We start from the raw sequence: 14,380 nt of genomic DNA on the forward strand, positions 1-14,380 counted from the left end.
CACCCTGAACTGTGAATGTTTACACGGTGTATTGAATAAAGACATGAAAACATATAATTGTTTGTGTTGTTAGTTTAAGCAGACTGTGTTTGTCTTGTTGTGACTTAGATGAAGATCTGCATAAATTGGTAATAAAATGTTATCTGAAGTACAGGTAATTCCAAAGGGTTCACATACTTTTTCTTGCCACTGTATATTAGCATTTTTGCACTTCATGTCCAAATCATATTTAGGTAGCTTAATTGAGTTACACAATCAATTTTAAGGTACTTTAGGATGATTTGGAGATGAAGCGCGAAAATTGTAATATAGGTACCATTGGCTTGCAATGGATTTGTGCCATAAATGCTAAAAAGTTAGCATTTGAAACTTTGTCCGTAGACTCTTTACAGCAGTGGCGTCAAAAATCTTTCCGTGGAGGGCCGAGTGTTTGCGGCTTTCTGGGATTTCAATTCAATTCAGACCTAGACAACCAGGTGATGGGAGTTCCTTACTAATTAGTGAACTTAATTCATCAATGAAGTAGAAGGGTGGAGCGAAAACCTGCAGACACTTGGTCGTCCATGGAATGAGTTTGACACATCTGGTTGACAGGGTAAGGAAACCAATTTGTAATTTCGGTGAACTATCCCTTTCAGTCAATTTTCCACCTATTCATGATGCTTGCATGATGCATTGATGTCAAAGTGTAGATTTGACTCACCATAGGTAGAAGTTAGGATTCTCCACTAGTTATGTGAGTTGCCTGGAATTTACGGTAAAATGTGTTGTTTTTTTTAGAAATCAAAGAAGAGCAAATTTGCTGAGGCTGTTTCCAAGCCATCAGAGTCAAAAGGTAGGAAGTAGTGATGCACCGATATGACATTTTTGGCCGATACCGATATCCAATATTTTCCTTGCCAAAAAAAAACGATATTTAACATTTTAGCAGCCTTTTAAGCATTCTATTACAGTTAAATAGTTAACACACACATGGACACAGCGGTCTAAGGCACTGAATCTCAGTGCGAGAGGCGTCACTACAGTTCCTGGTTCGAATCCAGGCTGTATCACATCCGGCCGTGATTGGGAGTCCCATAAGAGTCCCTTAACTGACTTGCCTAGTTAAATAAGGCACACACACACACGCACACATTCACCACACTGACCAAAAAGTGTTTTTGTTGGCATTTACGTATGTCCCCATTACCAGTAAAACATAATCAAAACCTGTTTCTTTCACTTACTTGCTGTGCTGTTTCGTGGTTCATTTGTTCAGTCGTTTCATTCTCAACCAAGATTTCTATGGAACACCGTTTGGGTCTTTGCATGTCAAAAAAGATACACATCAAATAACACTATTTGACATGTCAAATTAGCTTGTTGACCAATCAAGACCTGAATATGACTGTACTTCACACAATAATTTAACACGTTCATACATTTTTTACATAGTTTTTGCACATTAATTACACTCACTCGTATTTCATGTCACCACGATTCATCTATGTATGCTATGATGCTCGTAAAGTTGTCTCGCGCACCTACAGTGCTGGTCATAAAAAAAAGCTAGCTAGCTCATGGATGCAAACATTGTTCTTCCCCAAAAACAGAGCAAAACAACATCTGTTTCAGTAGCTATCATTAGCTAGCTAACTACATAGACAGTTGTCATCATCTGAAATAACCTTAATTTATAAGACAGTTCTTATTTGATTAATGGTGGTCGGACCCATCTATGTGAAGCTAGCTACAATAAGGATTAGCCACAATAGTGGACTTTGCGGTTTGCCTTCAAAATAAAAGTATGTAATTGACAGAGATGCAAATGAATACAAATAGTAGAATTATGCCATAGTTGAATAGATCATGCTAAACGAGGTTGGAATGTTATATGAAATCAACAAAATATAATAATTTGTTAACCTCTCTGGGATATATGGGACGCTAGCGTCCCAACTGGCCAACATCCAGTGAAAATGCAGAGCGCCAAATTCAAATAAATTACTCTAAAAATTTAACTTTCATGAAATCACACATTCAATACACCAAATTAAAGCTACACTTGTTGTGAATCCAGCCAACATGTCAGATTTCAAAAAAGCTTTACGGCGAAAGCAAACGATGCTATTATCTGAGGATAGCAACCAAGCAAACAAACACAGACCATCATATTTCAACCCTCCAGGCGCGACACAAAATGCAGAAATAAAGATATAATTCATGCCTTACCTTTGACGAGCTTCTTCTGTTGGCACTCCAATATGTCCCATAAACATCACAAATGGTAATTTTGTTCGATTAATTCCGTCGATATATATCCAAAATGTCAATTTATTTGGCGCGTTTGATCCAGAAAAACACCGGTTCCAACTCGCGCAACATGACCACAAAAGTTACCTGTAGCTTTGTCCAAACATTTCAAACTAATTTTGTAATACAACGTTAGGTATTTCTTAACGTAAATCGATAAAAATGAAGACGGGATATACTGTGTTCAATACCAGAGGAAAACAAAATGTAGCTAGCTTTCAGGTCACGCACCTCTAACAAAGAGTACACTTCCCTCTACCCTTATTCTGAACAGTGTTACTTCTTCATTTCTCAAAGGAAAAACCTCAACCAATTTCTAAAGACTGTTGACATCCAGTGGAAGCAATAGGAACTGCAAGAAGGTCCCTTAGAAATCTGGATTCCCAATGAAAAACCATTGAAAAGAGTGACCTCAAAAAAATTAAAAAATCTGAATGGTTTGTCCTCGGGGTTTCGCCTGCCAAATAAGTTCTGTTATAGTCATAGACATGATTCAAACTGTTTTAGAAACTTCAGAGTGTTTTCTATCCAAATCTACTAATAATATGTCTATATTAGCTTCTGGGCATGAGTAGCAGGCAGTTTAATTTGGGCACGCTTTTCATCCAAAATTCCGAATGCTGCCCCCTATCCTAGAGAAGTTAATTTGACAAAAATCTGTTGAAATCACACTAGATGTATTATACTTTACAATTGTATTGGGGGTTATTTCACTGTACAGTCTTACCTCTGGATTGTGGATCAATTACATGGGGTATCAGTCTACTCCGTGACACCCAGAGAACATTAGAATTCTAGCTCTTATTGCGGGACTGTGAATTGAGCCACATTTATTGTCAACTTGTGTGTATTGAACACTATTCCAGAGGAAAAACAATACTACGTGGATGTTTTGTAGTCTGAGGAGGCGTTGGGAAAAAATATATTGAGTATTGAGTAGACTGATACCCCATTTCATTGATCCCCAATCCTTAGGTAAAACTGTACAGTGCAATATGAATGTCAATACACACAATACGCTGACTGGGGAGGTGATTTCACATAGTCACAGTCCCGCGATAAGAGCTACAACACGAATATTTGCGTAAACTCTTCACAGTTGTGTTCTGTGGGTGTCACTGAGTAGACTGATACCCCATTTCATTGTTTCACATTCCAACATTGTTTAACATTATCTAGTCTAAATATGTCATGATTTCACCAATTGTAACCTTCTACATCACTTATAAAGAGGTACTTTTATTTTGAAGGCAAATCGCGAATTCAACTATTATGCCTAATCCTTATTGTGGCTAGCTTCACAACACATAACCCGGTCAGGTCGAGCTTTACTTATTTATTTATTTATTTACCGTTATTTTACCAGGTAAGTTGACTGAGAACACGTTCTCATTTGCAGCAACGACCTGGGGAATAGTTACAGGGGAGAGGAGGGGGATGAATGAGCCAATTGTAAACTGGGGATTATTAGGTGACCATGATGGTTTGAGGGCCAGATTGGGAATTTAGCCAGGACACCGGGGTTAACACCCCTACTCTTACGATAAGTGCCATGGGATCTTTAATGACCTCAGAGAGTCAGGACACCCGTTTAACGTCCCATCCGAAGGACGGCACCCTACACAGGGCAGTGGGATATTTTTTTTAGACCAGAGGAAAGAGTGCCTCCTACTGGCCCTCCAACACCACTTCCAGCAGCATCTGGTCTCCCATCCAGGGACTGACCAGGACCAACCCTGCTTAGCTTCAGAAGCAAGCCAGTAGTGGTATGCTGCTGGCAACTTGCCAGATGAAGCTAGCTGGCTGCTTATAACGTTAGCTTTGGGCAACAGGGTTAAGTAGCTGGCTAGCTATTTATTTTCATGAACTGAAGTTCAATTTCAATAGGCGAACAACAAGTGGCTACGTAGCTAATACTTAATCACAAGGATTCATAAATCATTGCTAAGAATTGTGAAAATGACTGCAGTTTCTACTTGCCATTGTTTTCAGGCTGGTTGTATTACTGCTAGCTAGGTACCAAGATAAAGCTAGCAAACTACCCCAGAAGTTGCGGTCAAACAAATAATGCTTTATTACCAACATGGTATTGTAAACACATCGTTCGTGACCGGTGTTTGCTTATTTGCACACTTTTTTGTACAGCTTTGACAGTGCTACTGATGGTAGTGATGGCGCTTGGCTTGCACGTGCAAATTCAGAACACACATTTTATAATAGAACGGTGATATTTGACGTGTAAAATTAAAAGCTTATTTAACGCGTCAAATAGTGTTATTGTCAAATAGTGCTATTTGACGTGTATCTTTTTTGATACGCAAAGACGCAAACCACGTTCCATAGTATGTTGTGAAGTTAATAGTAGTGACGGTATTACTGTGTAACTCCGGTAGGGCAACATCTGAACAAGTGTGCACTTGGTAACGTTAGTGTGTACCGGTGCTCGACCAGTCACGAAAGCCAACATCACCCACGACAGAGGACGGTTGATTGTTGAGGGCAGTGAATTATGTTATCTTGGCGTTAATAGATTTCGCCTTTGAGTTGCCTCGCTGAAATGTTCTTACTCTTTCAAGTGACTGCTTGACTTTTTGACTGCTCGATCCACACAGCAGACATTGTGGGCTGGGTTAGGAATGCTGTGTTGCATGTGTAGCGCTAAATTTTACGTGGCTTCATTACGTCATGTACCTACGTTATATAGGTATGCACGTCAGCTTTGACATCGTTTTTTCACATCAGCGTTAAAATAGACATAGAGGCCGACACCGATATGTTCACCGATATATTGTGCATTCCTAGGAGGAAGTGTGGAGGACATATCTTATTTTTGTTTTATACATACGTTATTAATCTACAAAACTCAAATGGGCCATGTGGACATAGTCAAATCAAATTGTATTGGTCACCTGCACCGAATACAACAGGTGTAGACTGTGTAACACAACATTTTAATTAAAAAAGGATGTAAAGTTAGTAATGAGGCTATATACAAGGAGTACCAGTACTGAGTCAATGTACAGCCTTCCGGGTAGTCGAAGTAACAGTATGTACGTGTAGGTAGGGGTAAAAGTGACCAGGCAATCATGAATTCTAATAATCAGTGTAGCTGCAGTGTACGTAAAGTGTGTGTGGGCAGAGTTTAGTGAGTGTGCATAGAGCCAGCAAGGGGGTCAGTGCAAGAATAATTAAGGTAAAGACATACACTGAATATAAACGCAACATGTAAACGTGTTCGTCCCATGTTTCATGAGCTGAAATTTAAAGCTTATTTCTCTTAAATTTTGTTCACAAATTTGTTTATATCCTGTTAGTGAGCATTTTATCTTTGCCAAGATAATCCATCCACGAGACTGGTGTGGCATATAAAGAAGCTGATTACACAGTATGATCATTACACAGGTGCACCTTGTGCTGGGGACAATTAATTACCACTCAAATGTGCAGTTTTGTCACACAACACAATGCCACAGATGTCTTAAGTTTTTATGAAGCATGCAATTGGCATGTTGACTGCAATAATGTCCACCAGAGCTGTTGCCGGAGGATTTCATGTTAATATCTCTACCATAAGCCTACTCCGGCAGTTTGCTGATGTCAACGTTGTGAACAGGGTGCCCCAGGATGGCTGTGGGGTTTTTGTATGGGCAGGCATAAGCTACGGACAATGAACTCAATTTTCTCTATGGAAATTTGAATGCAAATGTACACTGACAAGATCCTGAGGCCCATTGGTGTGCCATTCATCCTCTCCATCATCTCATGTTTCAGTATGATAATTCACAGCCCCATGTCGCAAGGATCTCTGTACACAATTCCTGGAAGCTGAAAATGTCCGGTGTTTCTGTACTGCACATTAGATGGAGTTTGCAAAACAAATGGCCACTGGATTGATGCAAATAATCATGATATTATCCTACCAGGAAGGCTAATTTGTAGCTAGTTGATATTAAATTGAGGTTTTTGGGAAAGCCTTTCCATATACCAGAAGACAGTTAGGTCTATCATTAGCATCTATATTTTTCCTGTTCCTTAATTGTTTGAAACCTGGACGTTTTACTTCATATTATGGAGGCATACCCAGCCAAAATCCGACCATAGAAATAACTAAGGGAAATATTTGTAAAACATTTCATTGTTTAGCAGCCAAAGGCATTATCCTAGTCATATTAGAAACCCATGATAGTTGTTACATCTTTAGATCTCCCGGTTGTACATTTCTAATGGATATTTCCATCTCTGTCCATGAAACCCATCACATGTGCATTTTACAACTGTTCCCCCCCCCCATAAATTGCATTTTGGATCATTTGCGCGTAGGCTTACCGCTGTGTGTATATTGCTGCGCTTAAAATGTGAATAAAAAATGATTGATCAATTTTAAGATAAACATTCATGATCTGTTCCATCAGCCTTTTTTAATTGATACAGCTTATACCTCCACTACACTACTTTGATTTGCATCAGTGGGGATTAAGAAGTGAGAATATGCAATGCCTACTGAAAAAAGTAGTATACGCCATATTACCCACCACTGTACAAACACTGTATGAACTTGGTTCAGACAGTCATATTTTGAGCAGGTACTTCTGCGGTCTGGCTTGGAGAGAGGCAAGACTCCCTGCTCAGCTCTCTTTCTCTCTGCGGTTTCCTGTTTTAGCCTAAAATTATGAAACAATGCACTACTTGACGAGTGAACAAGGCGTTTGCTGAAAAACAAGTTTTTTTTCCATTTATGTTTTGAGGTTTGACTTTAGCACGTAGGACGCACCGATTTGTTTCACCACGTCGGTATGTGTTACACCTGTACTGGTTGCCATCTCGTTAATAGGAAGGTGTTTCACCTGTGCTGGCCCAAGTGCTATTGGCAGCGGTCTGAGGCACTGCATCTCAGTGCAAGAGGTGTCACTACCGTCCCTGGTTCGGATCCAGGCTGTATCACATCTGGCCGTGATTGGGAGTCTTATAGGGCGTCGCCCAATTGGCCCAGCGTCGTCCGGGTTTGGCCGGGGTATACCGCCATTGTAAATAAGAATTTGTTCTTAACTGACTTGCCTAATTATATTAAATAAAAGTGGCTGGCCCAGTGCTTCAGTTGTCTTGATAGATGTGGATGATCCCTATTTTGATTTCTAGACAAACAATCCTCTATCTGATCTTCCCAGTTTTTAAATTTTGCTCCACTTTTTGGTCTGCTTCCTGTTTTGTGTAGGTTTTTCTTTTGATTGCCTCTTCTTCTGCAAATTTAGTGGGCACACATTGTGGGTGTCTTTTAGGTTCCAGTTGTTGCTAGTCAGTGGACACACCCATGAGTGTCTTTCAGAACCCCTCCTAAAACCACACCTGTTATGTTTTGATTGTTGTCAGTAACTCTTTGTTAGTTTCCCTTTCTGTTTGGGCGACAACATTCTTGCTGGGGAACGTACAGTTGAAGTTTACATACACTTAGGTTGGCGTCATTAAAACTCGTTCTTCAACCACTCCCCAAATTTCTTGTAAACAAACTATAGTTTTGGCAAGTCGGTTAGGACATTTACTTTGTGCATGACACAAGTAATTTTTCAAACAATTGTTTACAGACAGATTATTTCACATATAATTCACTGTATCACAATTCCAGTGGGGCAGAAGTTTACATACACTAAGTTGACTGTGCTTTTAACTTCTCTAGGGTAGGGGGCACTATTTTCACCTCCGGATGAAAAGCGTGCCCAAAGTAAACTGCCTGCTACTCAGGCCCAGAAGCTAGGATATGCATAGTTGGATAGAATTTGGATAGAAAACACTCTAAAGTTTCCAAAACTGTTAAAATAATGTCTTTGAGTATAACAGAACTGATTTGGCAGGCGAAAACCTGAGAAACATCCATCCAGGAAGTAGGATTATTATTATTTTTTTTAAAGTTTTTTATTCAATGCCATTGACTTAGGACTCAAATTGCACTTCCTATGCCTTCCACTAGATGTCAACAGTCTTTAGAAATTGCTTCAGGCTTGTATTATGAAAATTGAGTTAGTAAGACCAGTCTGAATGACTGGACCCTACAGTGTCACAGAGCTTTTTCATGCGCTCGACCGAGAGCGCGCCTTTCTTGTTTACCTTTTATATTGACGACGTTATTGTCCGGTTTAAATATTATCGATTATTTAGGCTAAAAACAACCTTAGGATTGATTCTAAATATCGTTTGACATGTTTCTAATAACTTTACGGATACAATTTGGATTTTTCGTCTGCCTGTTGTGACTGCGTTTGAGCCTATGGATTACTGAAGAAAACGCACGAACAAAACGGAGGTTTTTGGATATAAAGAGAGACTTTATCGAACAAAACCAACATTTATTGAGTAAATTAATGTCTTCTGAGTGAAACCATATGAAGATCATCAAAGGTAAGGGATTAATTTTATCTCTTTCTGACTTGTGTAACTCTTCTACTTGGCTGGTTACTGTTTGTAATGATTTGTCTGCTGGGCTCTGTTCTCAGATAATCGCATGGTATGCTTTCGCCGTAAAGCCTTTTTGAAATCTGACACCGTGGTTGGATTAACAAGAAGTTTATATTTAAACCCATGTATAACACTTGTATGCTTCATGAATTCATGAGTATTTCTGTTTTTGAATTTGGCGCTCTGCAATTTCACTGGATGTTGGCCAGGTGGGACGCTACCGTCCCACGTACCCTAGAGAGGTTTTAAACAGCTTGGAAAATTCCAGAAAATGATGTCATGGCTTTAGAAGCTTCTGATAGGCTGATTGACATGGAGTCAATTGGAGGAGAACCTGTGGATGTATTTCAAGGCCTAACTTCAAACTGAGTGCCTCTTTGCTTGACATCATGGGAAAATCAAAAGAAATCAGCCAAGACCTCAGAAAAAAATGTGTAGACCTCCACAAGTCTGGTTCATCCTTGGGAGCAATTTCCAAATGCCTCAAGGTACCACGTTCATCTGTACAAACAATAGTACGCAAGTATAAACGCCATGGGACCATGCAGCCGTCATGCCGCTCAGGAAGGAGACGTGTTCTGTCTCCTAGAGATGAACCTACTTTGGTGCGAAAAGTGCAAATTAATCCCAGAACAACAGCAAAGGACCGTGTGAAGATGCTGGAGGAAACAGATACGAAAGTATCTGTATCCATAGTAAAACAAGTCTTATATCGACATAACCTGAAAGGCCGCTCAGCAAGGAAGAAGCCACTGCTCCAAAACCGCGATTTAAAAAGCCAGACTACGTTTTGCAACTGCACATGGGGACAAAGATCGTACTTTTTGTAGAAATGTCCTCTGGTCTGATGAAACAAAAATAGAACTGTTTGGCCATAATGTCCATCGTTATGTTTTCGGAGGAAAAAGGGGGATGCTTGCAAGCCGAAGAACACCATCCTTCACGGGGGCGGCAGCATCATGTTGTGGGGGTGCTTTGCTGCAGGAGGGACTGGTGCACTTCCCAAAATAGATGGCGTCATGAAAATTATGTGGATATATTGAAGCAACATCTCAAGACATCAGTCAGGAAGTTAAAGCTTGGTCACAAATGGGTCTTCCAAATGGACAATGACCCCACGCATACTTCCAAAGTTGTTGCAAAATGGCTTAAGGACAACAAAGTCAAGGTATTGGAGTGGCCATCACAAAGCCCTGACCTCAATCCTATAGAAAATCTGTGGGCAGAACTGAAAAGGCGTGTGCGAGCAAGGAGGCCTACAAACCTGACTCAGTTACACCAGCTCTTTCAGGAGGAATGGGCCAAAATTCACCCAACTTATTGTGCGAAGCTTGTGGAAGACGACCCGAAATGTTTGATCCAAGTTAAACAATTTAAAGGCAATGCTACCAAACACTAATTGAGTGTATGTAAACGTCTGACCCACTGGGAATGTGATGAAATAAATAAAAGCTGAAATAAATAATTCTCTCTACTAATATTCTGACATTTCACATTCTTAAAATAAAGTGGGGTGATCCTAACTGACCTAAGACAGGGAATTTTTACTGTGATTAAATGTCAGGAATTGTGAAAAACTGAGTTTAAATGTATTTGTCTAAGGTGTATGTAAACTTCCGACTTCAGCTGTAACTATTCACATCCTTTGACTTTTTCCACTTTTTTTTTGTTACAGCCTGAATTCAAAATGGATTAAATTGACATTTTGTGTCTCTGGACTACAAATAATACCCCATAAGTATTAACCCCCCTGGGACAATACACCTTTGACAACAATTACAGCTGTGAGTCTTTTGGGAAATGTTTCTAAGAGCTTTGCACACCTGGATTGTACAATAGTATTTTTTTTTAATAGTTCTTTTTAAAATTCTTCCATCTCTGTCAGGTTGGTTGTTGATCATTGTTTAAAACCGTTTTCAGGGCCTCCCGGGTGACCAGAGTCTCTGGGTTCGCGCCCAGGCTCTGTCGCAGCCGGCCGCGACCGGGAGGTCCGTGGGGCGACGCACAATTGGCATAGCGTCGTCCGGGGTAGGGAGGGTTTGGCCGGTAGGGATATCCTTGTCTCATCGCGCTCCAGCGACTCCTGTGGCGGGCCGGGCGCAGTGCGCGCCAACCAAGGGGGGCCAGGTACACGGTGTTTCCTCCGACACATTGGTGCGGCTGGCTTCCGGGTTGGAGGCGCGCTGTGTTAAGAAGCAGTACGGCTGGTTGGGTTGTGCTTCGGAGGACGCATGGCTTTCGACCTTCGTCTCTCCCGTGCCCGTACGGGAGTTGTAGCGATGAGACAAGGTAGTAATTACTAGCGATTGGATACCACGAAAATTGGGGAGAAAATGGGATAAAATTTTAAAATTAAAAAAAAAAAAAAAAACGTTTTCAAATCTTGCCATAGCTTTTCAAGCTGATTTAAGTCAAAACTATAACAAGGCCTAAACATTTGCACCACCATGGAATATTGTTACATTGTCTATGTTCTCAATTTAAGAGAACATGGTCCAACAAATGGAAATTAGGAAGAGGCTGTTATGTTATTCAACTTCCACTTTGACATCAACCCATTTTCAAATGTTTTAAACACAATTGATTTAACATATGATATTATTAACGGCTTGTTTATGGAAATCGTACAGCATACATTTTTTTACCCAAAACGTGTTTGTACGCTGTAAAGGAAGTGTAGCTATTTATGGAAATTCCCAAATGCTTTGAATACATTAAACATTAGTTATAAATTAACTTGGTCTTAACTTAGCTTGTTCTTATCTTCATTTTATGACCTTGTAAACCGGTTGTCGATACGATTCACACAAACAAACCATACATCACAACATCTAACCGTACATCACAACAAATGAACAAGGCACTAGGATCTGTTCTCCCTTGAGAGGTAGGCCCAACGGGGCATTGAAAGGTCTTTGTGGTAGAATCTGTGCTTCAAATTCACTGCTCGATTGAGGGACTTTACAGATAATGATTGATGTTATGGATTGTTCAAACTTTTTATGTATTTCTTGTTCACATTCACCTGTTTTGTTCCTATGTAGAAAATCCAGACTCCAGCGAAACCGTTTTTGCAGAGGGCAAAACTTCAACAGAAAATGGAGAAGAGCGCAGCCAGCCAGGTGTTTATTTGTGGATTATTTGTCTAGGGAGATATATATTAACACGTTGAACGAACAATCATTCAATGCAGTGCACCATAGTGTGTAGCTTGCACTCATTTTTATTGCCTTTCCGACACTATACTCCCCTTACAGTTCATATCAGCAGCATGATGTCTTAACCCTAAAACTGTCACTGTGCCCTTGAGCAAGGCACATAACCCCTAAAGTGTTCTCCATCCTGGACCGGATCCGTGTGTGTGTGCGTGGGTGCGTGCGTGCGTGCGTGCGTGTGTGCGTGCGTACGTGCGTGCGTACGTGCGTGCGCGCTCATTTGAAGGCATTGAGATAGACAGGAGACCAATTTCTGTTTTTCACAAAAGTGGCAAAGTATTCTATTTTATGCTACACAATAGTGGTCATGATAGGTCATTTTGTCTTCTCACCCTAGCAGTCCCTGGGCCCTCTGGTTCTTCCAGCTCCTCCAAGGTGATCAAACCCTTGGCGGCATCCGGAAGCTTGGCGGAATCCGGGAGCAAGAGGTCCATCCAGTCCATGGAAGAGAAGTCGGAGACGTACAAATCTCTCTTCACCAGCCACAGTTCAGCCAAGCGCACCAAAGCCCAGACATCCAACTGGGTTACCCACACCCCCTACCACTTCTAAATGACCCCACCACCCCTTTAAATAACCCTTTATTTGAAGGGTACCTAAAAAAAAAATATATATATTATAATCTATACTTAATGCATTCATGAGCACATGACCGTTTCATAAATGCTTATGTCAACAACGGCAAGTTGAAATATGCAGTATAAGTGCACATTTCTGTGACAAAGGGAATATCAACTTGCTACTGCTTATGAATGTGTTGTATGTAGGTGGAGCCCTTGTGGTGGTGTCATTTTAATAAAGTGTTACTGAATTAGACAGATTACTTTTTCTTGTAGGTATCCTTGGCTCAGGCTGGTGAATCAATACATGTGCTATAGGTTAGGGTTACTAATTCTCCTTTTCCTTTTTCTATGAATTGGCTGTATTATATGTTGGTCTTATCTAGGTTATCTATCTAGTTGTTTTTTTTATAGATGTGGATTACTATGATTCATCTTTAGATTATGGTTTGCTATGCAATATATTATAAAAATGTTTAGAAATTATATTACAAGGACTTAGTTTATAGAAAGTGGAATAGTGAGTTTCCTGCATTCTAGCTGTTTGGGGTTTTAGGCTGGGTCTCTGTACAGCACTTCGAGACATTAGCTGATGTACGAAGGGCTATATAAAATAAACTTGATTGATTGATTGATTGTTTATTCAAAACATCTTATTGCTTATGTAAGTAAACAGTGTTTATACTCTATTGACATCTCCTCCAAATAACTTGTCAGCAATCAAAATATAGATTGATATAAACATTTTAATGTTCATATTTGATTTTTATTTAAACGGATACCCTTTAAATACTTTTCCCATGCATGTTTGTTCAACCCTCAACCCAAACAATGTCAAAATAAAGTATTTTTTCCTTAAAAATGGGTATTCCTTTTTATTATAGGACAACATATAGTACTGTGTACAAGTTAAGGTGCATTAAGTCAAATGAAACAATTAATGTGTTCCCTTCTGCTGGTATTTTAGTTCTATCCCCAAATTACTGCCGTGTCTCATGTTCTGTGTTTTCAGGTTTGTGTTGGAGTTAAAGCTTTTGCTTTATATTTCAATTCATATTAAAATAATATTACATTATTTTGTATTCTAGGACACCATGAAAGTGTGAAATGTACCCAAACTGGAGTGCAAATACACTGCTCAAAAAAATAAAGGGAACACTTAAACAACACAATGTAACTCCAAGTCAATCACACTTCTATGAAATCAAACTGTCCACTTAGGAAGCAACACTGATTGACAATAAATTTCACATGCTGTTGTGCAATTGGAATAGACAAAAGGTGGAAATTATAGGCAATTAGCAAGACACCCCCAATAAAGGAGTGGTTCTGCAGGTGGTGACCACAGACCACCTCTCAGGTCCTATGCTTCCTGGCTGATGTTTTGGTAACTTTTGAATGCTGGCAGTGCTTTCACTCTAGATGAGACGGAGTCTACAACCCACACAAGTGGCTCAGGTAGTGCAGCTCATCCAGGATGGCACATCAATGCGAGCTGTGGCAAGAAGGTTTGCTGTGTCTGTCAGCGTAGTGTCCAGAGCATGGAGGCGCTACCAGGAGACAGGCCAGTACATCAGGAGACGTGGAGGAGGCCGTAGGAGGGCAACAACCCAGCAGCAGGACCGCTACCTCCGCCTTTGTGCAAGGAGGAGCAGGTGGAGCACTGCCGGAGCCCTGCAAAATGGCCTCCAGCAGGCCACAAATGTGCATGTGTCTGCTCAAACGGTCAGAAACAGACTCCATGAGGGTGGTATGAGGGCCCGACGTCCACAGGTGGGGGTTGTGCTTACAGCCCAACACCGTGCAGGACGTTTGGCATTTGCCAGAGAACACCAGATTTGCAAATTCGCCACTGGCGCCCTGTGC

At 40.5% G+C, this 14,380-nt stretch overlaps 1 protein-coding gene across 2 annotated transcripts in view; it reads left to right on the forward strand.

The window, feature by feature from the left end:
- Positions 1-13,376, forward strand: part of LOC129815698 (replication termination factor 2-like) — a 67,829-nt gene extending 54,453 nt beyond the window's left edge. Inside the window, exons 7-9 of one of the 2 annotated variants that reach the window (XM_055869736.1) lie at positions 781-835; positions 11,784-11,861; positions 12,295-13,376. In XM_055869736.1, coding sequence (XP_055725711.1) covers positions 781-835; positions 11,784-11,861; positions 12,295-12,506 — 345 coding nt within the window. In that variant the 3' untranslated portion in view covers positions 12,507-13,376. Of the gene's footprint in view, positions 1-780; positions 836-11,783; positions 11,862-12,291 lie in introns of both variants that reach the window. The other variant, XM_055869735.1, reaches the window with a different exon arrangement.
- The last annotated feature ends 1,004 nt before the right edge of the window (positions 13,377-14,380 follow it).

Source organism: Salvelinus fontinalis, chromosome 18 (genome assembly GCF_029448725.1).
Source record: "Salvelinus fontinalis isolate EN_2023a chromosome 18, ASM2944872v1, whole genome shotgun sequence".
Taxonomy (NCBI): Eukaryota; Metazoa; Chordata; class Actinopteri; order Salmoniformes; family Salmonidae; genus Salvelinus; species Salvelinus fontinalis.